Raw genomic sequence first — 26958 nt, 5'->3', positions numbered from 1 at the left:
ACTGATCTATGCTTGTGTGAAGTACATGATGCAACTATTCACCGTCTGCAATTCCCTGTCTGCTCTCTCTTGTATCAAAATACAAGCATTTACTCTAATGTTTTTAAAGCTCCTGCCTTCATCAACCAACAATTAACCCCCCCCCCCCGCTCCTATAAAACCCTTGATCTGAGGCATGAACTTCTCCAGAGCTACATCTCATAAAGGTTTCTATAGATGTGCATCTTTATGATGTGAAATTTCTCGAAAGGTTTATCGGTGTGGTTATGGAGCCCAAGCTGGGTGCAGTAGTGTTAATCCCATGAAGTGTAAGGGAGTGGAGAATGAGGATTCTTCTGTCTGGATTTCTCTTTTGCACCTATAGAACATGACCTGAAATCATGCCGGGGGATCTGTTAATAAATAAACCAGAAAGATGTGTATTTTGTTTAGCGAGATGAATTTTATCTTTGACATCTGGCATGTCAGCCAATCAGCCTACACCTGTAAAACCTGTTTATTACCCAGCAAACAAGTACCTTTTATAAAAAAAGTAAATGGTGTTTATTCATTACAAAAGAGGCAGAATTATCGATAGTTATAATAATAATAGATAATAGACAATAGGTGCAGAAGTAGACCATTCGGCCCTTCGAGCCTGCACTGCCATTTTGAGATCATGGCTGATCAACTACTATCAATACCCGGTTCCTGCCTTATCCCCATATCCCTTGATTCCCCTATCCATAAGATACCTATCTAGCTCCTTCTTGAAAGCATCTAGAGAATTGGCCTCCACTACCTTCCGAGGCAGTGCATTCCAGACCCCCACAACTCTCTGGGGGAAGAAGTTTTTCCTTAACTCTGTCCTAAATGACCTACTCCTTATTCTCAAACCATGCCCTCTGGTACTGGACTCTCCCAGCATCTGGAACATATTTCCTGCCTCTATCTTGTCCAATCCCTTAATAATCTTATATGTTTCAATCAGATCCCCTCTCACTCTCCTTAATTCCAGCTTGTACAAGCCCAGTCTCTCTAACCTCTCTGCTTAAGACAGTCCAGGCATCCCAGGAATTAACCTCTTGCATCTACGCTGCACTTCCTCTACAGCCAGGATGTCCTTCCTTAACCCTGGAGACCAAAACTGTACACAATACTCCAGGTGTGGTCTCACCAGGGCTCTGTACAAATGCAAGAGGATTTCCTTGCTCTTGTACTCAATTCCCTTTGTAATAAAGGACAACATTCCATTAGCCTTCTTCACTGCCTGCTGCACTTGCTCATTCTCCTTCAGTGACTGATGAACAAGGACTCCTAGATCTCTTTGTATTTCTCCCTTACCTAACTCTACACCGTTCAGATAATAATCTGCCTTCCTGTTCTTACTCCCAAAGTGGATAACCTCACACTTATTCACATTAAATGTCATCTGCCAAGTATCTGCCCACTCACCCAGCCTATCCAAGTCACCCTGAATTCTCCTAACATCCTCATCACATGTCACACTGCCACCCAGCTTAGTATCATCAGCAAACTCGGGCCCTAACATCTTCATAAAGGTGCAAATAATCTCTGGTTGGAATCAAGAATAAGAATGGACTGAAATCAAGTGCTGCCTACAGGAGAACATAGTTGTTCCTGGAATGCTGGCAAGGACCTGCATAATGTGGGAGAAAGCTGTGAATCCCGATTTGAAAACTAAGGTGACAGATGACTATTCAGATGACTATTCAGAATCTGGTCTTTGCTGTGATTATCCCTTTGTTAGAGGAGTCTGTAAGGATTCAGAAGATTGGGACAGATTGTACTGTGTCTTAGGAAGCCTCCATAGTCAGTCCCTATTTATTTTTGCTATTATTGCGACATGAAATAATGGCAGCCAAGAATAATGTAATTATTTAACTTCACTGCAACTCTATACAAACAGTAAGGCACTCCTTTTCCTTTCCCTTATTAGTTCTTCTTGGTCCAAACTTCCATCCACGTCTCAGTAGGCGGGCAGAGGATTTGCCAATGACTCCCTCTTGTGTTCCGAGAGGCTTAGGCAGGAATGGAAAGGACCTCAGGTGTTGGCATATCTGAGACTAGACCCGAGACATAATTTCGAGATTGAAATGAGTCAGGGTTCTTGATTAGATGCTAAACGAGAGAGAAACCCAAAAACACAACTGCAAACTCAACTAAGGTTGAGCTGATGATTGAGCACCAAACCGCCGTTCAGGTCCTCTTTAAGTATTAAAATCCTGGTGCCAAAACATGGCCGCCAATTAGTGGAGCGGGCCTGAATATTTAAAGAGACCATACCGGCTATCCATACTCTTGAGAATTGGAGCTTCTAAACCCTGGAAGCTGGCACAGTTGGATGCCTACTGCAAAACACCTAGTGCAGGGAAATAAACTCTTCTCCAGCTTCCAGATGGACACAAGTATCGATTCCAACTGACGTTTTGATGACAAGCTCTGCCATTTTCATCAGGGATGATGCCTGGGCATGTCTAATCTAGTGGTATTTATACCCCTGTCGTCCATTCCTCCTGATTGGTTAGTCCCCATCCAATCAGGTTTCCACTGTGCCACCTTGTTCTTACTTAAAGCGAGATCTTCATCTTTGCCCAGGCATCATCTCTGATGAAGATGGCAAAGTCTGTCATTGAAATGTCAGTTAAAATTAATACCAGTAGCCTGCTGGAAGCCCAAGAGGAGTTCATTCATCACGTATGCTGGGAAAGCACTAGATCCTTTTTCACCTAGAGTTGGGGTTCCCAACCGTTTTTATGCCATGGATCAATACTATTGAGCAAGGGGTCCATGGACTCCAGGTTGGGAACCCCTGTTCTGGAGATTAGGAGGAAGACATCTTCATTCCTTCTGAGTTAAAAACGTTTAGACACATAGGCAAAGCCTCACCATCTTAGAAGCACCTATGGCAGACAAAAACATGATTTCAACATCTCCGACAACAGGCAGCAAGAGGGCGATGCTGGTTGTATTTTTAGAAATTCACTTCTTTTTTATTTGGCTACCTTCCAAGTATTTGATTTTCTTAGAATTTCATTATGACATTTCAAGTTCACTCAGGGAAAAGTCTCTCAAAATTGGTCTAATGTGGCAGGAATTCCGAGAGTTTGCAAATGGCGGTCGGTGCTTCACCTGATCAGCAGGGAGACATAGCCAACAGAACAGAGATTGAGCTGTTCTGGTTTGAAGGTTGTTTTAAATGAAATTATTTGGGGCAAAGTGGAAACCATACATAAAATGTTTACAATGGGGACCACCCTCTCGATTAAGTTCTGCTTTTTCTTTGGTTATCTACTTCATGCACCAATCTTAACGATTAAAGCAATTTGACATCCGGCTTGGAGGAGTGAAGGGAAGATGTAAATGGATGTTTCAAGATGATAATGATGAGGAATGGTCAACATAATACATAGTTGTCTAAAGAAGAACATGGGAAAATAAGCTGCAGATGGAGGAGGTTCTTGTACCTTTGAGACCACAGCGTTAGAAAAGGTTTTGCAAGACCAAAGGATTCACTAAATGTAAGCTTTCCCACCCAGTCAACGAACTGCACTTACTCATTTACTTAGCTGTCAGCACATCGAAACATTGGTTGGTAGTTGCTGCAATGGAGGTTTGAAATGAGTTGGACTGATACTCTAATTTAAAACTGACCTTCACAATAAAAATGATGCCAAGATTATTGTAGCAGGAGCAGCTCAACAAGCTATATCCTGCCAGTGACAATTAATTTCAGAGGATAAAGCCACTTCATGTCCCAGAATAATTCTAGAATTTATCTCAGTAGCATTTAATATTTTCCAGGATTACCTTCCCAGCTATACCTCAAAAATAAAAGAATGACCTTCGTTTATTCCTGAACCAGAGGGATAAGATTTCTTAGGTAAATCTTATATTATTAGGTAAATCACAGATGTTCTTCTTTACTTTTGATAGCCTTCCACTTTTATTCATTTTTTCTCAAGGCTTGTAAACTCTGAAATTCTTTACCTTTCTCAGCACTTCACTCCTCATGTAACTAAACTGTTTTAAAAACTAATGCTGTTTTAATCTAATCACTACTTCCTTGTTTGCTCTACTTTCCATGTAACTCTTTTCAACCTTGGCAATGTCCTGAAGCATGGTGTTGGTCCTTGCTTTAATATATTAACAATAAAGAAAGGCTTCCATTTACATAAAGTCTTATCATAGCCTTCAGAAATAGCACAACCTACACAGAGAGTTCGTTTTTGCGGTTGCTATGGCTATGCAGGCAAACATGGCAGCTAATTTGCACACAGGTCACCAAAAACAAGTACATTTATCTGAGAACCACACTTCTCAAAAGCACGGTGGTTCTTTCAGTTACATACCAGTGTTAATACAGATACTTACCTTCTACCTCTGTAACATCACCCTATTCTTCCTTACCTACTGTGGGAACTTATTACCTCCAGACTTGACTACTTGAGTTCAGCCCAGGCCAGCCTTTTAAACTTAACCCTCAGTAAACTTGATGCAAAACTCTGCTAGTCATGCCCTGACACTAAATCCCATATACTAATGATTCCTGTGCTTGTTGTCTCATGATAAAACTGGTTCATCTTTTAAATTCTTATCCATAGCACTGCTTCTCCTTATCTTTAAGCTCCTCCTGTTCTTAAACACTCTTGAATTACTTACAATCCTCAAATTCCAGCTCCTTGATTCCTCCTGAAATTAATCCCACCATCACTGGTGGTTAAGACTTTGGCTATCAGGTTCTAAAAATCCGTCAGTAGTTATTAACAAGCATTTCAAAGGAGATAAAGAAAGGAACCTCTTTGTCTTTCTTAACCTTCTTTAAAATAATCTTTGAAATCTATCTCTTCATTTCCAAAACCTCGAAGCTAGCACTCAGTAAGTAAGGTTGTGGTAGGAGAGGTGAGATGAGACAGGAACGAGTTCGATAAAAAATGCGAACGATAGGCAAAAAAAAAATTGTCGATAGACTTTGTGATCTGCGGCAAAGGAGGCACACTCAATACAACCAAATATTTATCACTTAAGGAGAGAAGCCCAAGAGTACTGCAAAGATACACAGAGCAATGAACGCATGCTCAATACCCATTATATAGGTTTCTATAGAGAGGCTTTTGCACATTGTGCAGTACACCAGTAAGTTCCCAGAGGGCAAGAGAGAATAGTTTGTGGAGTACTCCACATCATGCAAAACACTAGAACATTAGGTTACTGCCCACTGTGTGAGTGGGCACCATGTCTTTCTCATGTCCTGGAAGATGTTGAGGTATGTCTGGCTGTGGCTGAAGAAGTGGCCTTAATTTCCAATACTGGGGAACATATTTTCTTTAAAGGCATGTAGTTACAATCTAGCTCCACCTTGTGAAGTTGGTCCCTTTATTGCCACTGGCGTTGGGCAAGGGATGTGAAAGTAATTGGTGACAGCATAAAATTAATGCTCTGTTGTTGCTCAGCTTCGTAGTTCTACTCCCGATTGAATAAAATACCCCAAAGCTCCAAACAGTCATTTGTTCTGCTCAGAAAAGAAGGGAAAATGCAGTAAAGGAAGCTAACATCAAGACTGTAAGGTCTTTCCCTATACGTCACTGTCATAAATTATTATTGAGCAAAGACAGATGTTAGAAAGCCAAAGCAAAAGGCCACCCAGGATTATGCAGTGTGGAGAGAATGATTTGAAATCAGAAGGTAGTGACAAGAGGCTGTCTGCGGAGTGAAGGGAAGAGTGAGGAATGCTGTAATTTCATGGACCAGATGAGTAAATTAGTACTGATAAAAATGTGGTGATTCTTGATACTCTGACATGGTGGGAAGATCTAGAGAGGAAGGTCAGAGGAGCACTGTTTATGGACAACCCACATAACAATGGAAAAAAAAGCTTATGAAAGATCAAACAACATCATATTCACATTTCTTATTGAATTGGTCAAAATCTCTAAAGCAATCTTATTAGAAAGATTATTAAAATAAATAGCACATTCTGCTTGACAGGAAGGAGCAGAGATGCGACAGTGGAGACAGAGAAAGTCTATAATAGATGAGCAAAAGGTCTCTATTGCAAAAGGGAGCCAAATCCCACTGCTACTGTCTCAGGAAATCCCTTTCCAAATATTTACTTAAAACCCAGCTCCATTTCCAATCCTAGAAAGCAAGTTTATGAAATGTGAATATGAAGAGAATTCCTACACAAGTTCAAACTCTTTGGTCCAAGAGAGCTTTGCACTGCTGCCAGAATACAAGAGTTTCCCTCATTTGGCTCAGGCAGCTTCTAATTATTAATGACCATAATTTGTCTGCGAGTTTAACATAATCAAGAACACAAGTCTGCATGTATTGTTTGGGGTTTATTTAGGACTCATTTCTGGCTGCGAATATTCATCTATTTTCTTGATCTGGAGCTGATTCAAGAGGAAGTCCTTCTGTAATGTACAGTCTGTCAGTCCCTTGGCAGCAACTCTCTGATAATATCCCATTTATGAAGCTCCCTACTGGAAGGATAAGTTCTCCTTGAACCTGAAGTTTCTCAGCCTCTTAACCCCTCACTACCCCCCTCCTTTGTCTCAATTCATCTCCTCACATAATTTCCCATTCTTGCATTTGGATTAGCTGGATATGCTGTCATGGGAAATCAGAGCGATTATTCACCAATCCACTCAAATTGAAAGACAGGAATATCTGTCTGGTTCACTACTACAATGCCTAGTGAATAACTTTCCTCAATGTACAAAGTCTGGGATGATTTAATATCTAGACATTGGGGAAAAAAGCCTTTCTTAATGCTTCATATAGAACTGGATTCTGGTATGTTAGCTGAACTCAGCTTTTCTTATTTGTGAGAGCTTGGATAGTTAACGCCATTAGCGAAATCAGCTTGGGGAAGCATTACAGCTCAGCTGGTTCTGTCCTCATTTCCTGTTCAAACACACACACCATCATACAATGACAGCTGACTTTTCTCTCGATTGTTGCTGTGACTCTGATCAACTACCTCACCAAATTCTAACAGCCAGCTGGTGTTTAGTGCACAGTCCATTCATCACATCCACTGGTGGTGAGGCGTGAGGGTGGAGGGGGGTGGACACACTGTCTGGGTCAGCTCGTTGCACATGCCAAGCAGTATTTGGTTAAGTGTGAATACATGGGAGCTGCCCTGTAACCTTGATCATACCCAGTAAGGAAGAGGCACATTACAGAATCTGTTCTTCCACGCCTAAACATGGGAAGACAATAGGTCCTATGTGCACAGGAAGCACAGTTCTCAAGGTTTCAGATCTTAAAGACTCAAATCTTAATCTTAAGGGTTCAGAACAAAATTTCCAAGTGCTTACCCTCTATAATCAGTTAGACCATCCAAGAAAAATAGCAATGAGAACGGATGAACTGGAGATGGATCTTTGTGATAATTAATTACAGAATGTGTCATAATGGAAGGATTTATGTAAATCTCCAGTGAAAAATTGGAAAATCCTTGGTTGTGCAACTTGTTGACATCTGTTTCATCAATGGAAACACAAAGGCAGTGAGGGTGTAGCCAGGAGACAGGGAGTGATAGAGGGAGAAAGCTGAGAGAGGTAAAACAGGGAAAGATTGGATTAGGGACAAATAGAGAGGAAGAAAACAAGATTGAAATGCAGAAACCCTGAGATAAACAGACAAAAGGAAGGGAAGGGAAAAAAGGACAAAACTCAGAGGGTGGAGAAATTGAAGGGAGGTTACAGAAAGCGATTAAGAGAAACGAGAGAAGGGCAAAAGTAAAAGTAAAGAGATAGATGCATAAAATAAAATGTTTGAAATACACGGCAAATCATGCAGCACTTGTAAAGAGAAAAACAGTTCTTTTTGAGACTGAGACGCATTTAGACTGTTACAAACTGAAAGACAGGAAAAAGCAGAGATATAAGAGAGGGCCATGGACATGGCAGAACTGGAGAGATGGACAAGAAAATGAGAACTCATGACAAGGAGAAAGACAGAGAGAACCAAAAACAGGAAGGGGAAGGGAAAAGGGGAAGGAGAGGGGGATGGAGAGGGACGGGGAGGGAGAGAGGGAGGGGGATTATTAAATGCAAGACAACTTTATATTTCTGCTGTACCTAAAGAAAAACAGCTGGAAGATGTGTACAATCTAAATGCTGCATGTTGAAATATTTATTTGGTATTACCAGATTTAAACACAACTCTAGATGCCAGAGGTATGTTAAATTTTATCACGCAAACATTGGACAAGAGCTATAGCAAGTAGTAGATATGCTTCATGGTACCATTGCCATGTTAACCCTGAGGCTTGCCCAGCAACTTTGAACAAAATGCCTTCAGTACAATGTTAACCGATACAGTGGAGCCTGTTTATTATCATTCCTTAACATTCCATGACATTTTTTAGGGCACTAAACCAATATTGTTCTATTGCCACGAATTATTGAACTAGACACCTTTGTTTACAGCTGTTCAGTAAGCCACCCTGGTGCAAAGCACTACTATTGTCCAATGAATCTTTCCAGCCATTCTCTGACAGGCGCAAAGAAATTTGCCTTTTGTTCTCACCTGTTGAGCAATATTTTTGATCTTTAGTTCTTAAACTTACCTCCTTCCTGTACAGTTCTCTTTATTTACTGATAATAAAGGGCTCCACTGTACCTAGGCTCTGAGTGTTTTAAGCATTAAAATGTCTCACCTGTGCCGTGTTCTGTGAATGAAGAACAGAGGAATCAGAGACAGCCAGAGACATTTGTGAACAGTCTCTACACATAGCCAATAATAATCCAAGATTATCTACCTAATGTCCCATTCATTGCTGGTAATAATTACATTACTGGATTGAAATGTTATTAATAACAGACACCGCAGATAGAAAAAGTTAGTATCGGCCTTACCCGGACAATAATTCTTTCCGAGATCTGTGCAGCCACAAGGTGGTTCTGATTCTGGGTCTGAACTTGAAGAGCGACTACCAGCATGAAGTACCTGCGAGGGATTGGGGAGGAATTCAGGGAGAGGGAGAAATGATTGCGAGCAAGAGGGAAAGGAGATTGCCAGAGTTTGGTAAAGAGGTCAAGAGATGAAGGAGAGAGAAGTTTAGAAATGACAAGGTGAAGGCCGAAACAGTGAAAGAGGGTTAGACAAAGAGTTGTTGGAGGATAAAAGTGAATGAGAAAAGACCAAACAAATGAAGAATTAATAAACAATAAGTACAACATGTACAGCAGTAACATTGCACAATATTGTTTCCCAGTTAAATATTTCTGTTACATTTTGTAACTTCAAAACTTTAAACTAATTCAAAGGAAGACACGGGAGTTTGAAATGTGATCTCACTTCATGCTTACTTTAAGCCTTTCCCTGCACATATCACAAGGTAGTTTCATGACATATGTAATTCACAAATTTTTACATATAGCCAAAATGAATTATATAATCAACAAAGAATGCTTAATCAAACAATAGATTTACAATAATATTCAAATATTACTGAAATATTAAATACACACAGCGCTGCTCCCTGCTTAGCTATAAACACAATCAAGAATGCATTTCAACTATATACACCATATACTATATAATACAACTGCATCCACAGCATAGTAGATGTAGAATTGTCCCATTCAAGCCTGAAGATTTAATCACCAAGGAGGATGTTTTATTTTCGTGGGATAACGCCTTTCCTGACCGGGGGATCACTCTGCTTTCTCTTTCTTCTTCTGCCTTGTGCATCATGATCTTAGGAACATGAATTCAGTTCACTGGAGTATTCTCTTATCAATCGTTCTATTGATCCCTTTACGATCTGATCCCTCCTCTTGGTTTCCTCAACCACAACATCATCGAATGAATCCTCTCTTTTCGTATCTCCATTGACTCCTTTCTTTTTGGCCTTCCATTCATCCAGCTGGGCTTTGATCTTTGCATCTATTTTTACAAGCAGCTCTTTGTCTCCCACTTGTAGTTCATGCCACAACTTTAATCCACACAGAGTAGGTTCTGGTTCTTTATATTCACAAAAGCCGAATGCTTGCAACTTCCCTGAAACTCCTTGATCTCTCTTCCAGCTTAAAACCAAGCCAAACTTTACAAGTAACTCCCTTATTAACATATCAGAAGCTTTTTGAGATACGTTGTCTCCAAAAACTGGTGTTGTTAGATGACTCCATTCATCACTTTCACAATTTCTCTGAGCAGCAAGCTCCTTCTTTGGTCCAAAATGCTTTCCAGACCAGATGCAGAGAGGAAGGTACCAACATCTACTTGCCCTCTGTTGGACAACAGTTCATGGTGTACAGCATGGAGTCAGTTGTGGTATCATCCAGTAACTCTCTTAATTCACTTCCAGATGACTCTATTGCAGGGGATCTGACACACAAATAGTGGATGAATCTCCAATCAAGTTGTAGTTGTCTCAACCAATCACACCCCCACAATGCTGGCCCTCCTGCTTTTACCACATACAAGCCCAATGTGGTTTGTTGGTTGTTGTATGTCATTGTTACGAATGTCATTTCCACAGGAGTTAGCTCTTCTCCAGTATAAGCTCTCAGTTAAATATCTGCAGGCTTCAGTTAGGTATCTTTGGAATGCTATTCAAGCTCATTTTGTGCAATGACTGAAACAACCAAGCCAGTGTCCAATTCCATTGTAATTAAATTGCTGTTCACTTCTGGCATAGGTCATACTGCTAGTCTATTGTTAATTTTCATACTGTAAATCTCAAGGCTACCCACTCCTGTGTCACTCTCATCATTAACAGATTTTCGTCAACAGTGTGCAGAGTGGTGCTCTTTTTGAAACTGCAAATTGACTTTTTATCTTTCTCTTGTGAGGCCCATTTATATCTGCTCGACATATTCTTTGTATATGTCCTACTTTGTTGCATTTTTTGCAGTTTCGCCTTTAAATCTGCATTGGTCTGGTGTATGTGAGCCCTTGCCACAACACCATTTGTTCAGCCAGGCCGGTTTCTGTTTAGATGCTGTAATTTTGTTTACTATCATTTTCATTCCTGACTGCAACTCAATTGCATCTGTCTGTCATTTCCATTGATACAGTTATTTCAACTGCTTCTTTAAATGTGTGCTTCAGTTAGGAGCCACAAGAATGCTTTCTTGTAAGATTCTGCAAACTAAATGATCCCTCAGTGCATCATTAAGCCCACTTCCAAACTGACAATGCTCAGATAATCTCTTCAAATCAGCCATATACACTGAAATGAACTCCCCTTTCTTTTGATTCCTCTTATGAAATCTAAAGTGTTCTGCAATCAACAATGGCATCAGTTCTAAATGTTCCTGCGTTACTTTCACTATATCAGCAAAGCTCATTTCTGCTGGTTTGGTTGGAGCAGTCAAACTTCAAAGCAAACTGTATGCCTTTAAACCAAATGCACTCACCAAAATTGGTACTCGTTTCTCATTGCATCAAAATACTGTTGAATTAGCACTGTATACATGAGCCAGTTACCCACTGTGTAATCAAGTGAATCAGTCTTTTTGATGTAGCCAGCTATTCCGCTTTTATACATGACTACTATCACCTGGTACTCACTGCCTATGAACCTATGAATTCTATTTTTTGTCTTTATTAAAACTTGATTGTGTTTTCCCTTCTGAAGAAGAAATGCCACACTACTTTTTTTTTAACTTGATGTTCCTCACTGCACTTCAACAGGTCTGTAGCTGTCTTGGATTCATTTTAAAAATACCTTGTTGCCATTGTTGTGTTTTGTAACATTGAACTAATTCCATGGAAGGCATGGGAATTGAAAATGTAATTCTAATTTCATGTTTACTTCAATCAAGGCACGCACATATCAAATGGTGGCATTATGATGTAAGCAATTCATGTATTTTTACATATAACCATAATGAATTATATAAACAACAAAGTATGCTTAATCAAACAATATACTTACAAGAGTACTTAAATACACAGCAGTTTCTTTCCTGCAAAATGCAATCAATTAATGGAAAAGATTTAATTAAGAGGTTTTGTTATAAAGGAATTTTCTGCCTGTCTAACTGAAGAAATTTCTTTTGAGAGTAACAGAGTAGGTTGAGGGAATGCAGGTTATTTTGTTTGTAGAATTTTCTGAAAGCACTTGAGAAGGCTACAAATAAAAAGATGGTTTCAAAAATTGAGGCCTAGTGAATAGATGGGGGGGGGGGGGTCGATGCCAACATGATAAGAAACGGACACAAGAACGGGTTTTTTTTTAATCGTACAGGATGGTGGACAGTGTGTTCTCTGGAGGCCACTGGATCTATCTATGTAGTTTTAACAGTAATTGGTGATTTGGACTTGGGTGCTCAGGGTAAAATGTGAAAATTTACACAGGACACCATATTTGGCAGTTTGTAAGGAAGTTGTAAAGAATATATTCATACACAGGAAAAGGACATATGTAGATGGGCATGGGCTGGCATATATGGCAGGTAAGTGGCAGTTAAGATTGAATGCAATGAAATATGAAATGATCCACTTTGACAGAAGGAACAAGAAAAAACAATATAGTCTGAAGGCTCAGTACTTTTCTAACAAGTGTGCAGAAACAAGGAACTGTATGTACATCAACTCAAGTCAAGTTTATTGTCATTTAACTATATACATGTATACCACCAAATGAGACGTTTCTTCAGACCAGGGTGTAAAGCACAGTAGTACACATAATACATGTATTACACACAATAACTTAGGAAAGTAAGAATTAAATCTACAATTGAATTATACATAGATAAGTAAAGAGCATAAGTTAAACATAGTTAAATATACAAGTTATGCAGTAACACTTCAATTGCGATGCAGCAAAGAGTTCAGAAGCCTAATGGCCTGAGGGAAGAAACTGTTTCCCATCCTGACTGTTCTTGTCTTTATACATCGGAGTCTCCTGCCTGGTGACAGAAAGTCAAAGAGGACGGGTGGGGTCCTTGATGATACTAAGGGCCCTGAGAACGTGGTGCTCCTGATAAATGTCTCCGATGGATGGTAGGGAGACTCTTATGATTCCCTTGGCTATTCTCACAGTCCTTTGTAGGTACTTCCGGTCCAATGCTCATGCCCCCATACCAGACGGAGATGCAGCTCGTCAAGATGCTCTCAACAGTGTTGCTCTAAATTTCAGTTAAGATGGGTGGGCCTCGCTTGCCTCAGTCTCCTCAGGAAGTGGAGGCACTGCTGTGCTTTCTTATTCAGGGAGGTGATATTGAGGGATCAGGTGAGACTGTCCAGGATGTGAACTCCCAGGAATTTTGTGTATTCTCTATGGAAATTCTCTCTATGGAGGAGCCCTGTATGTGCAGAGGGGGATGGTTCGTATGCACCTTCCTAAAGTCCTCATCATTTCTTTGGTTTTGTCCATGTTCAGACTTAGTTTGTTGTTCTTACCAAAGTTCACCAGCCACTCCACTTCCTCCCTGTACTCGGACTCATCATTGTTGTTGATGAGGCCAACCACTGTTGTATCGTCTGCAAGCTTGATGATACAATTTGAACTGAATCCTGAGACACGGTTATATGTCAGCTGTGTGAACAGCAGCAGGCTGGGCACGCAAACCGAGGAGTGCCAATGCTCTGCGTAATGGGACTGGAGACTTCGCTGCCCACGTGGATTCACTGTGACCTTTCTGTTAGAAGTCCAGGATCCAGTTACAGAAGGAGGCGATGAGACCCAGCGAGGACAGTTTCCCCACCAGTTTCTGGGGTATTAAACACCAAACTATAAACAGTATATATACGAGACCCCATTTTCCAGGTGGGCCAGGACATAGTGGAGGCAGTGGATCAATTCGAGCAAGTGAAAGTAAATCTATGAAACTGGAAACACATATTGAGAAAGTGATTAAAACAACAAAAGGGCCTCATAAATTGAGGCTTTGAGTTCAAAAGCAGGACAGTGCTGAAGAGATTCACTATAGTAGTTCCACAATTTCAGCCACAAAGTGAATCCACAGGGAAGTTTGGAAAAAATTTATAGAAATACAGAAAATCAAGACTGATTCACGTAGGGTAAATTGGGAGAAATCGTTTCCATTTGCGCCTTGATAACAAGTTTGAAAGTTGAAAGTTGTGAAGAAATCAATAGGTTGGTTGTACTTTGGAACCATGAGAATATTAAAAATACAATTAGTGGCCACTTTATTAGGTACACCGATAGACTTGCTTGTAATATCTATTCAGCCAATCATGTAGCAGCAACTCAATGCATCAAAGCATGCAGATATGGTCAAGAGTTTCATTTATTGTTTAAATCAAATATCAGAATGGGGAAGAAGTGTGATCCAAGTGGCTTTGACCGTAGAATGATTGTCGGTGGCAGATGAAGTGGTTGGAGTTTCTCAGAAACTGCTGGTCCCCTGGGATTTTCACACAAAACAATCTCCAGCATGGTGTAAAGAAAATGAAACTATCCAGTGAGTGGCAGTTCTGTGGGCAAAAATACCTTGTTGATGAGAGAGGTCAGAGGAGAATGGCCAGACTGGCTCAAGCTGGCAGGAAGGTGACAGTAGCTCAAATGTGTTACAACAGTGGAAGAACATCTCAGAATGCAAAACATATCGAACTTTGACATGGATGGGCTAAAGCAGCAGAAGACCACGGACATACACACAGTGGCAAGTTTATTAGGTACAGGAGCTACCTGAAAAGTGGCCACTGAGTGTATATGTAAATTAAATCTCTTTGTTCAGTGAGTGAATGAGTTTAAATTTAGCATTTCTTCATGATGATCATCACAGACAAGATTGCATTTCCTTTCACTCACCACACAAGGAATAAGGATGTTACTTTGTCTTGTAGAATGGTGATACTGCGCGACAATTTGAGTATGTAGGTCCGAACCAAATCATTAGTAAAAGATGGCAGCCTATTAAGTTTTCAGGGGTATAAAAGGACATAGTAACTGTCCTCACCTTTGGTCTGGGTTCGGTTTGCCCTTCTTTCTCATGTTGTTGGCTGTTGTTTCGCTGAAATGTAACCTTCCAACTGTGACTTTTGTGACCTGATCAGAAGGGATGTTAATTCTGTAGGAACCAAAGATATTTATCAACTTTCTCTATCACTCATCATCCTTTAGTACCTATCAGTAACACTATATTTTCAGCCAAGTACAAATTCAGTCTCTTATACAGAATCTTACAACGTCTACATACTGTATACCCCACAATCTGTATGTCTCCAAAGTCTTAAGTAGCCATTAACTTTGCTGTACATTTTTAATGCACTCATTTCCCTGTCTATCTTTCAAGTTCATTGAACCCTATGTAAGTTTTACAATTGCTATTTAAATATGATATCTTTATTTTACTATTTGTCACCCAATTTATGACACTGAATTCAAAATGCTGGAAATAGTCAGCAAGTTAAACAGCATCAACTTGAACAACGGACTCTATTTCTCACTCCACAGTTGCTGCCAAACCTGATTAGAATTTCCAGCATTTTTTTGTTTTTACTTCTACTTCTGGCATCTGTGACATTTTGCTATTGGAGTTTAACATACGCCTTGTGCTCCTTACACCACCTTCATATTACAGAAACCAAGCCAGGGTATTATTGCTTGCACTTCATTTTTTTTTTATCTGAATAGATTTAAGAAGCCCATAGACAGTGATGGACAGAATATAACTATAGGAAAGGCTTGGACTTTCTTTGCTCCTTATCCAACACATATATCTATATATACATACATACATACACACACACACACACACACGCGCACGCACGCACGCGCACGCACGCACGCACACACACACACACGCACACACGCACGCACACACGCACGCACACACGCACGCACACACGCACGCACACGCGCACACGCACACGCACACACACACATACACACACACATACACACACACACACACGCACACACACACGCACGCACACACGCACGCACACACGCACGCACACACGCACACACACACACGCACACACACACACGCGCACACACACACACGCACACACACACATGCACACACACACACACACACACACACACACACACACACACGCACACACACACACACGCACACACACACACACACACACACACACACACACACACACACACACACACACACACACACACAGACACACGCACACACGCACACGCATATATCAACATTCCAAATACAATGCTTGATGAAAGAACCAGGAGAATTTACCACTGGTATTCAAATAATTTTGTCAACAGTTCAGGCAGAAGATACAACTTTCAGATACAAATGGTGAGCTCAAATTTTTGTATTGGCTTGATACCCAAATCCTCTGACTGAGCCAAACGGATATCGAAGTATACATGAAAGCGACCCCAATGATTGGGTGGTTTGATACCTAAAGAGCACAATAACACCTGTATGAGTTGTACTCACGTGACAGGATTGAAGGGCCGCTTGCTGCGGTCTGACTGTGACTGCTCAATATTGATGCTCTGGTTCAATGCCTCCAACTACCAAACAAAAGAATAAAAAGATAATTCCCTACTGTTGTTATAATTTTACTGTTCTCTAAAGTACATCTCAATTCTACTCAGAGTGTAAAGTCAGAAATGTATTTGAAACAATGCCAAGATGACTGTCTTCTTTGCCTTCAAGGAAATGGGTTTCCCAAAGGTTGATTTGTAAAGTTTTTAATAAATACTCTATCTTTCATTTTTCATAAGAAACAATTAAGGCAGTTTGCAATGGCCAATGAGTAGCACAATTGCCTTTGTTTCCTGACAACGTGAATTGAAATTAGAGGACTCCTTTGATAGAAACTGAAAACATAAAAAATCTGCCTTGGACCCGAAGACAGGTCATATTTTTGACATCTACATCTAACCTAACACCCATACACTTGGATCCTCAGACCAGGTGGCCTGTTTGTACAATGAAGCCAGACACTGAGATTGACGGAGCTCTTCCAGTGCGACGTGCATTCTTCAAGCTATTTGCAGGCAATCGGCCACATCTCTGCCCACAGTTCTGAGCTTTATTATATTTATTTATGAGAAAGCCAGTGCAGCATCATCACAACCTCAGCCTGAGAACTTAGAAAATTTTAATGTCCAATGATTTAGAAGCGGCTTCTTCGCCTCCATCATCAGATTTCTGAGCAGTCCATGAATCTATAAACACAAACTTATTAAAATTTTTTTGCATTATTTACTTATTTTTGTAACTTACAGAATTTTATGTTTTTGCACCATACGACAAAGTTCACGTCATGTGTCAGTAATAAGTTGATGGAGAAAATCCTGAGAGGCAGGATTTATGAATATTTGGAGAGGCATAACATGATTAGGAATAGTCAGCATGACTTTGTCAAAGGCAGGGCCTGCCTTATGAGCCTGATTGAATTTTCTGAGGATGTGACTAAACATATTGATGAATGTAGAGTCGTAGATGTAGTGTATATGGCTTTCAGCAAGGCATTTGACAAGGTACCCCATGCAAGGCTTATTGAAAAAGTAAGGAGGCATGGGATCCAAGGGGACATTGCTTTGTGGATCCAGAACTGACTTGCCCACAGAAGGCAAAGAGTGGTTGTAGAGGGGTCATAATCTGCATGGAGGTCAGTCACCAGTGGAGTGCCTCAGGGATCTGTTCTGAGACCCTTAATCTTCGTGATTTTTATAAATGACCTGGATGGGGAAGTGGAGGGATGGGTTAGAAAATTTGCTGATGACACAAAGGTTGGGGGTGTTGTGAATAGTGTGGAGGGCTGTCAGAGGTTACAGCGGGACATTGATAGGATACAAAACTGGGCTGAGAAGTGGCAGATGGAATTCAACCCAGATAAATGTGAAGTGGTTCATTTTAGTAGGTCAAATATGATGACAGAATATAATATTAATGGTAAGACTCTTGGCAGTGTGGAGGATCAGAGGCATCTTGGGGTCTGAGTCCTCAGGCTGCTGCGCAGGTTGACTCTGTGGTTAAGAAAGCATTCACTGGATTGGCCTTCATCAATTGTGGGATTGAGTTTAGGAGCTGAGAGGTAATGTTGCAGCTATATAGGACCCTGGTCAGTCCCCACTTGGAGTACTGTGCTCAGTTCTGGTCGGCTCACTACAGGAAGGATGTGGAAGCCATAGAAAGGGTTCAGAGGAGATTTACAAAGATGTTACCTGGATTGGGGAGCATGCCTTATGAGAACAGGTTGAGTGAACTTGGCCTTTTTTCCTTGGAGGATAAGAGGTGACCTGATAGAGGTGTATAAGCTGATGAGAGGCATTGATCGTGTGGATAGTCAGAGGCTTTTTCCCAGGGCTGAAATGGCTAGCACGAGAGGGCACAGTTTTAAGGTGCTTGGAAGTAGGTACAGAGGAGATGTCAGGGGTAAGTTTTTTATGCAGAGGGTGGTGAGTGTGTGGAATGGGCTGCCGGTGACAGTGGTGGAGGTGGATTTGATAGGGTCTTTTAAGAGACTCCTGGACAGGTACATGGAGCATGGAAAAATGGAGGACTATGGGTAACCCTAGGTAACTTCTAAGGTAAGGATATGTTTGGCACAGCTTTGTGGGCCAAAGAGCCTGTATTGTGCTGTAGGTTTTCTATGTTTTGTATGTTTCTATAATAAATCTGATTCTGAGCTGAACCTTACAGATGTAGTTGGCTTCCATTGGCCTGATGTTGGGTAGCCAGGATCCAGTTTGTCGGTTCCAGACTGAGCAGAGTTGCAATGGCCTATTTTAGTTAAACTTCTTCAGTTAAATTTATAATCTTAATTTTCTCTCAGCTCTTCCTTAAACATTTGATTGGCTCCACAACTGGTGCACTATAGTTGCACTCTCTTGTGTACAAAGCACATTGCTCATCCAGGTTTCTAAGAATGCATCTTCTAAATCCACTAGCATGTAAAAATGTAATTGCAGCAGGTACACGGAATCATCACCTTACATCCGTGTCCCAGGTTCAGAAAGATGTTACCATTTATCATTCTCAATGGGACAAAGTCACATAACTTCCTGCATGACTGCTTTGGCAGGAGCCTTCAGTATGTGGAGTGCAATCATTCAGTGGGTGGCTCATCACCACCATTCAAAGGATATGCAATAAATGCAATGCCTTTCTGATGGCATCCAGCTCAAACAAACAAGAGAAGGTACCTATGTAGGCAATAGAATGATATCACGTTGATTTAGTGCAAGTGCAGAAGTAGCTGGGAAGTGGATATTGCAATCCTCCCACCATTTGGCCTTTAATTAGATGCCAGCTTGCTTTATATTCATTCAATTGCTAAGCTCATAATGTTCGACAGTAGCCAGCTAGCGACTCCTCTGTTGTGAAAGTATACTAAACTGGACCATTACCAAAACTGGGCAACTACATTTCAAAGCTAATTTTTCTTCCACACATTGGTAAAATTGGAAAAGGAGAAAAGATACATCCAAGGACTAAAATACAGCTGGTACAAAAGCCAGCCTACTCCACTCCCCCCCACACCCCCCAGCATCAAGTCTCACCAACCTTTACTCCGTGCAATTTCAGGAAGAAGAAATCAATTGGTTTGAGCCCCTCGGGAGTTCGGACATATTTCGGGTCGCCCATCATGCCAACATAAACAGTGACCTGGAAATGGTTCTTCTTTTGGCAAACAAAAGCATCATCAGGCACCGAGAAGTTAAAGCCTTTGTCAGCATCTACTCTGTAGCTAGGATTGGGTCTGTAAAAGAAGGGATAAAATTCAGAAGAGAAACTACTATCAGCTTATATGCGACCACAGGCATTTAATCATGACTTCCATTATAAAATCTATTTTCCAAAAAAAGGGCTGAATTTTTCACTTTCTGTAGCGTATGAATTAGTAGAGACCTTGAAGTGTTGTCAAGCAGTGGATTTTCAAAAGGCTACACAATGGTAAACAGATGTGCAAAGTCAAAAGGAGTTATGGAGGAAGAGGACACAAGACTAGTTGTGAGGAAAATATATCTAGAGAGATTTAGAGGACCAAAGAGGGAACTTAATTCAGTATCAGAGGAAGGCAAGGCCATGGGAGCTGTATAAAGATAAGGCAGAGGTGATTCATTCAATGCACCATGACAATGGGCTGTGACAGGGCTGTGGCAAATAGAACAAAATCATTAAGACTCTGAGATCTGTACTAATGCATGGCTACCTGACAGCAGCCAATTATACAGGAATGTTGGGTTTTAACTTTGCCAGAATGTTTGGCTCAAATCAGGTGGGTTGTGTTCATGATGTCCAAACTCATCTCCTTATCCAGCTTCGAGCAGTCAGTTTTGTATTTCGACATGGGTCCTCTGCATCTAATCAATCGGCGGGAAAAATACAATTGTTGGGATTAGCTCAAATACCTAAACCAACCACAAATTTAAACAACACTCACAAAATGCTGGTGGAACACAGCAGGCCAGGCAGCACCTAAAGGGAGAAGTGCTGTCGACGTTTCGGGCCGAGACCCTTCGTCAGGTTCCACCAGCATTTTGTGTGTGTTGTTGTTTGAATTCCCAGCATCTGCAGATTTCCTCGTGTTTATAATTTTAAACAAATGAGCGGTTGCAAAAGTTATGGAGAAATGGTCAAATTAACAAAAGGATGTAAAAGTATTTGTGGGATTTGCATTCGATATTGCAATGCTTTAGCATATTCAATCCTTCCAGCTGGTGAGAATGAAATCTCTCAAGTTCTGGGTGCATCCTTTTCTGCCAATTATTTATTAACATGTCCTGGATACAATAACTGAAGGCCCATGCTCCATACACCAGCTAATGAATTTTTAATGCTCTGTGTAACTGACCCTTTTTTATAAATAGCAACTCAGAACATATCTCTCATTAATTTGATGTGTGAGTTAGTATATGGTGTTTCTTATCAGATTAAACAAAAATTTCCTGGTTTCAATAAGAGGCTGATCTACGAAACCAAATTTACAAGTGGGCAGCAAGCTGAAATACACCTACTGCGTGAAAATAATGTGGAAGAAAAGAATTATAATTTACTGACAGCTTGTCACAAGCACAATGATTCTTGTCTCTTTAAGCTAGCTCCCTTCCTTGCCCCCCCCCCCCCCCCACCTTTTTACTCTGGCACCTTTCTCCTTCCATTTCAGTCCTGATGATGGGTCTCAGCCCAAAATGCCGACTGTTTATTCATTTCCATAGATGTTGCCTGACCTGCTGCTGAATTCCTCCAGCATTTTGAGTGTGTTCCTTTGGATTTCCAGCACCTGCAGAATTCTTCATGTTTATGATTCTTGTTTCTTTCTCTTTTAGCAATATATCCAGTTTAGCCCAGAAACTCGATGTGGTAAATTCCTGTGTGTAAATTCCCGGCTCTTGATTTGTGCTTTTCTACTAAAGATCGTTGAAACCGTGTGGAAGCAAGGCACAGTGCCTGCTCTGAAATAGTATTGGATTGACTGCACAGATGAATGCCATCTTTAAAAGAGCTAGAGTCCTGACCTTTGTAAACCATAAGTGATATTTGTGAGTCAACGTGAATAAGTAATCAAGATCAAGTTCCCTTCCTCTTGCTGAGCGTGAGGATCCTGTGACCAAGATGAGCTTTGTGGATCATCGAGGCTCAGTCTTTAAGTCAAAACTGTATTATAAAGATATCCAGTTTTACTGGCAGATGTTGCGCAGATCAAAAACAATCTGTGGTGACATTCGGTGATGTATGGGTTACAGTAAATTAGAAAGGCTGTAAGATGCCCCTGTGCAGTTTCACACTGAGCAGCTGCTAAATTAATAACATGGAGCTTTTTAATCTTATTCTATGTTGTTTTGTAGTATTCTTTCCTGCTGTTAATGCACTAAAGTGAAATGGGAATGTAACCTCAAACCTCTGGACATGGATCTCCTTGGAAGCAGCATCCTCTAAAGCAGTCACCCCAAAGCTTCATCGCTTTCACTAGGCAAAACCCTAACCTTACCACAGCAAATCACTTATAAGCAATCTGAATGAACAGTCAATTCTATTCCCGACCATTTCACATCCAGCATAAACCAAACACATGTATTATATAAGGAGAAACACTCTAGCGTTTGAGTTAAAGATTGGAGTTTAGTGCCACGAGTTTGAGGTCCTCTCTCAGTTTTGGGTAGGAGAGTGGGTAATGGACAGAGGTGAGGGATTGCTTAAAGTAGAAGAGTTAAAATAATTGAGGTGCAATTGATTGTCAGTTTGTGAATAAACCATATACAGAGTAATTGACAATGTTATTGAGTGATACTGCACCCACAAAAATGCAAGGAATGTAACTATAGCAGGTTCATGACTAGTTGCTAGGAAACCAAACTCAATATTCCCCACATTAGGCAAGAAATCACAACTCCAATGGGAATGTTTAAACTCACATTTAAACACACGTCAGCAACAGACAGCTCTGAGCATGTGTTTTCTGTCAATCAGTAGCAGAACAAAATTCCAACCCCAAGAAAAATACAGCTAGATCATGAAATAGCTCCATGGATGGGGCCACATTCACCAGTGACCCACACCCAGGAATTTACACTCACCCATTTGTCATACTGGTTACTTCCATTCACCCTATGAATGGCTTTCTCTTCAGCTTATTTCAACTGTTTTGTCTTATTTCAATACTGATTGCAGCTTTCAATCCTTCAACTCAGAAGCTTTTTAAGACGCATCCTGACCCTGAGCAGAATTAGATTATCCTGAGTTTGTGTGGCTGCTGCTGAAACCGTGTGGCTGTTTCTGGCAATCGAGTGGCACGGTAGAGTAGTGGTTAGCACAACGCTTTACAGTACCAGCAACCTGGGTTCAATTCCCGCCTCTGTCTCTAAAGAGTTTGTATGTTCTCCCTGTGATCGCGTGGGTTTCCTCCGGGTGCTCCGGTTTCCTCCCACAGTCCCAAGACGTACAGGTTGGTAGGTTAATTGGTCATTGTAACAACTGTCTGGTGTATAGGCTAGGATTAAATTGGGGTTACTACATCCCGCAGTTCGAAGGGATGGAAGAGACTACTCTGCACTGTATCTCAACAAACAAACAAACAAATAAATAGATTCTGGTTACGGGACTTTTGGAGGTGGAGCAAACTCAAGATGGTGCTAAACGGTGACTCCTTTGCTTGGATCTTCAGAAACAGCTCTAATTCTATCTTTGATCTCTTTTTTTTTCTTTGCAAGGTTGTTTTGAAGATCCTGACCTGGAGCTACACTCTGACATCGGTTCTTTGTGGGACTGGGACCTGCTCTCAGGGCCTCACGACCGGCCAGTTTTTGATATCCCAAGGACGCGGCCTGGAAAACTAGCACAATTTCAGGGTTCCAGATCATTGTGGCTCTGGGGATGTGCTGATTCTAGTCCGGTGCCCCCGACTGAAGCGTCACGGGAGATCACAGAACATCAGCAGCAGCGGGAAAGCTGCCAGGGGATGTGTGTCCAGCGAGCGGCGCCTTTCTGGGGCCGACTCTCTGGGCGCAGAGCTCAGGAAAATCGACGCAACAGACACTTTCCATCCTAAATCAATGAATTGGTTGTTATGTCTCCCTTCTTGCTGTGAAACGGGGACATCTCGTTTTCCCTTATTAGGGAGAGGGAGCCTGTGGTGTGTCGAATTACTGGGTGAGTGAGTAGTCTTTGGGGTACTGCAAGTCTGTGTCTTTATTGATGCTTTGCTGCACGCTTGAGTGCTCGGTGGGGAGGACCCTATGCCCTTTTTTTGCTGGTGGGGTTGGGGGGGGGTTGTTGCCTTGCTGCCACGTGTGTGGAAGGGGAGGGGGGAGCTGGTGGGGGCTTCAGGGTTCTAACGTTTTAGCTGTCAAAGAAGAAGAATTTCAGGATGTATATTATATACATTTCTCTGACATTAAATGTACATATTGAAACCTACTGAGTTTTAGTGCAGCTTGCCTGCATCTTCAAATCAGCTCCTGTGCATGTTCTACATGGAAAGAATTCAGTTTCCTCTACTCCAGCATTATATGGCTTTGTTATATCTTCAAGCATGAACACAGTGAGTGTGTTTAAAGTAGCAAGTGAACTGTCAGCCTGACCCAAGTATTCTCCGAGCCTTGATGCTGCTGCATATGTTCGGCAGTTCAGCCACAGCACAGAAAACTGTTGTACTTGTGGTTAAAAAAATCTTTCTCAATCATCTTTTGCTGAGTCACAAACAAGAAAAAATCTGCAGATGCTGGAAATTCTTCTTACTCTTATTCTCATTTTTCTTCCCAGTCCTGATGAAGGGTCTTGGCCTGAAACGTTGACTCTTTTCCATAGATGCTGCCTGGCTGGTGCATTCCTCCAGCAGTTGGTGTGTGTTGCTTGAAGATCCACAGATGCTGGAAATCAAGCACAAGTGCCACACCTGCCCCTACACCTCCTCCTCCTCTCTCACTACCATTCAGTGCCCCAAAGAGTCCTTACAGATGAGGCGACATTTCACCTGTGAATCCATTTGGGTCATATACTGTGTACAGAGCTCCCGATGTGGCCTGTACGTTGGTGAGACCCAACGTAAATTGGGGGACCATTTCGCCAAGCACCTACGGTTTGTCCATCAGAAAAAGCGTGATCTCTTGGTGGCCACTCATTTTAAATCTACTTCTCATTCCCATCCCAGCATATCTGATCATGGCCTCCTCTACTGCTGTGATGAGCCACACTCAGGTTGGAGAAACAACACCATATATTCCGTCTGGGAAGCCTTTAACCTGACGGCATGAATATCGATTTCTCGCACCCAGTAAAAACGCCCCCTCCCTTCTCTTTCACCATTCCCTATTCCCATTTCCCTCTCTTACCTTATCTACTTAGCTGATCAACACCTCCCTCTGGTGCTCCATCCCCTTCCCTCTCAGAAGGGGAAATCTGAGAGGAGAGGACAGAAAGCCATGGAAATTTCCCCTTCTCCAGCCCTTTATCTCTTTCACCAATCGACTTCCCAGCTCTTTACTTCCTCCCCGCCTCCCAGTTTCACCTATCACCTACTACCTTGCACTTCTTCCTCCCTCTCACCTTCTGACTCAGACTTTCCCTTTCCCCACTCCTGGTGAAGGGTCTCTGCCCGAAACATCACCTGTTAACTCTTTTCCATAGATGCTGACGGGCCTGCTGAGTTCCTCCAGGGCTTTGTGTGTAAATCTTTTGCTGGGTGTTTGTAGATGGGATTTGGAGCACGTGCCATGGCTCTGAGCCCCAATGTGATAAACTTTAACCAACGACTCTGACAGCAAAGAGGAGCAGCCGCATGGAACCTCTGAGCAACAAGATCAGACAGTCCTGACTGTGCTGGGGAACTTGTACACTGACCAAGAAAGGTGGAGAGGCAGAGAAAGGGGCAATAAGAGGAGGAAGAAAGGAAGAGGAAAGGAAAAAAGGACAGTGTAAGCAAAGGATAGGAAGAAGAGATGAGAGGCAACAGATAAGGAGATATATTAGTGGTAGAAAAATAAAGGTTGTAAGATAGAGAGCAAGAATGAAGGAAGTTATTAACAATCAATTTTGCTTCAGTCAGCAGGGGTATCTGCAGTAACAAATAGCAAAGCTTGATGATAATATATTTTCATAAACTTTACCCACAGAGACATCTGACCTTTCACTATACCCTGGATTCAACACTGCATCCAATGTCATTCCATAAACAGCTCTGCCAATGGACTAGGTACACTCTATCTAGTCCTTCAGCAAAGCTGGCATATTAAGTACCATCAACACACACAAAATGCTGGTGGAACACAGGGTCCTGATGAAGGGTCTTGGCCCAAAACGTCGACAGTGCTTCTCCCTATAGATGCTGCCTGGCCTGCTGTGTTCCACCAGCATTTAGTGTGTCTTGTTGTTTGAATTTCCAGCATCTGCAGATTTCCTCGTGTTTGCATATTAAGTACCATCCCCATTTATTTCAATAGGGTTGCCAACATTACTCTGAAAAGTTAAGGCCAACTCACTTTGTTTTTCTTATTTCTCACATTTTAAAAATGTATCTATGTGTTCCATTAACTAACAGCAGCTTTGTGGGCTTTGTGAGTATTGATCATTTTTACTGTCTTTCAGAACTTTTGGTGGCTACCCAAATATGATGTTGCACATTCCTTGAAAAAATGGTGCAGAAGTGTGCTGAATCTGGCCCACATTTTCTGATTACTGTCCATACTGCGGCTGCCTCTGAATTTTCGGGGCCCTGTTGCCCCTAAAGTTTCACCCCAATTACCCTGTGAAACACAGTGAGCTGCAGGCAGCAGAAGGTTAAGCCCCTACCTATGAACTCTCGAAGACAGATCTTTGGGAGTCTGTCCAGAAGTAATGGTGTAGGGGTAGTGAGAAGAGAATCCGTGTTGAAGGAGTCCTGGTTATGAACAGTTGGTTTTGAAAAAGTTTTTTTATTTTTCTGAAAATTTTATTGAATAGTGCAGAATAGGTCCTTCAAGCCATGTTGTCCAGTGTCCCCCAATTTAATCCTAGCCTAATCACGGGACAATTTACATTGACCAATTAACCTACCGACTAAGACGTCTTTGGATTGTGAGAGGAACCGGAGCACACAGAGGAAACTCATGCGGTCACGGGAAGAATGGACAAATTCCTTACAGGCAGCGGTGAGAATTGAACTTGGGTCACCTGTACTGTAAGGCGTTGTGCTAATCACTACACTACCATGCCACCTCATGGAATCAACAGAGTTTCACTGAGCTGAACAATTGATGTCATCGGTGGACAAATAACGTAGTGCAAAAAAATACAGGTTTGGAAGACGAGCACTGTGGTAACCATGGCTGCAATTGATGGGACAAGGAGATGATGAAAAGAGAGAAACTGAGTTCTGTGGTTCAAATAAAATGTATAATAAACAAACTCAACAGTTTCCTTTAGTGATGTATAAACTATTGTGTTAGATTCTATCACTAACTCACATCTCATTTATTTTCTTTATAAACTGTCCCATTTCCTCTCAGAGATCTCAGTTTAACCCTTTCCTCCATTTCTTTGATTATATGGCATATGGACATTTAGTACTGCACCCCCTCCCCCTCTGCCTTGCCACTTGTCCTTGAAAACA

The 26958-nt window shown here is 41.5% G+C and overlaps 1 protein-coding gene across 8 annotated transcripts in view; it reads right to left on the bottom strand.

Annotated features, from left to right (window-relative positions):
• The window catches only part of myrf (myelin regulatory factor), a 264892-nt gene that overhangs the window by 38272 nt on the left and 199662 nt on the right, over positions 1 to 26958 (bottom strand). For all 8 annotated transcript variants that reach the window (XM_059975651.1, XM_059975652.1, XM_059975657.1 and 5 more), the window contains 4 exons: positions 19437 to 19632; positions 16356 to 16432; positions 14892 to 15002; positions 8871 to 8961 (listed from right to left, as the gene is read on the bottom strand). In XM_059975651.1, coding sequence (XP_059831634.1) covers positions 8871 to 8961; positions 14892 to 15002; positions 16356 to 16432; positions 19437 to 19632 — 475 coding nt within the window. The remainder of the gene's footprint in view (positions 1 to 8870; positions 8962 to 14891; positions 15003 to 16355; positions 16433 to 19436; positions 19633 to 26958) is intronic.

This window comes from Hypanus sabinus, chromosome 7 (assembly GCF_030144855.1).
Source record: "Hypanus sabinus isolate sHypSab1 chromosome 7, sHypSab1.hap1, whole genome shotgun sequence".
Classification (NCBI taxonomy): Eukaryota; Metazoa; Chordata; class Chondrichthyes; order Myliobatiformes; family Dasyatidae; genus Hypanus; species Hypanus sabinus.
Note: the sequence above shows the minus strand (reverse complement) of the source record. Positions and strands in the feature narration are given on the sequence as shown.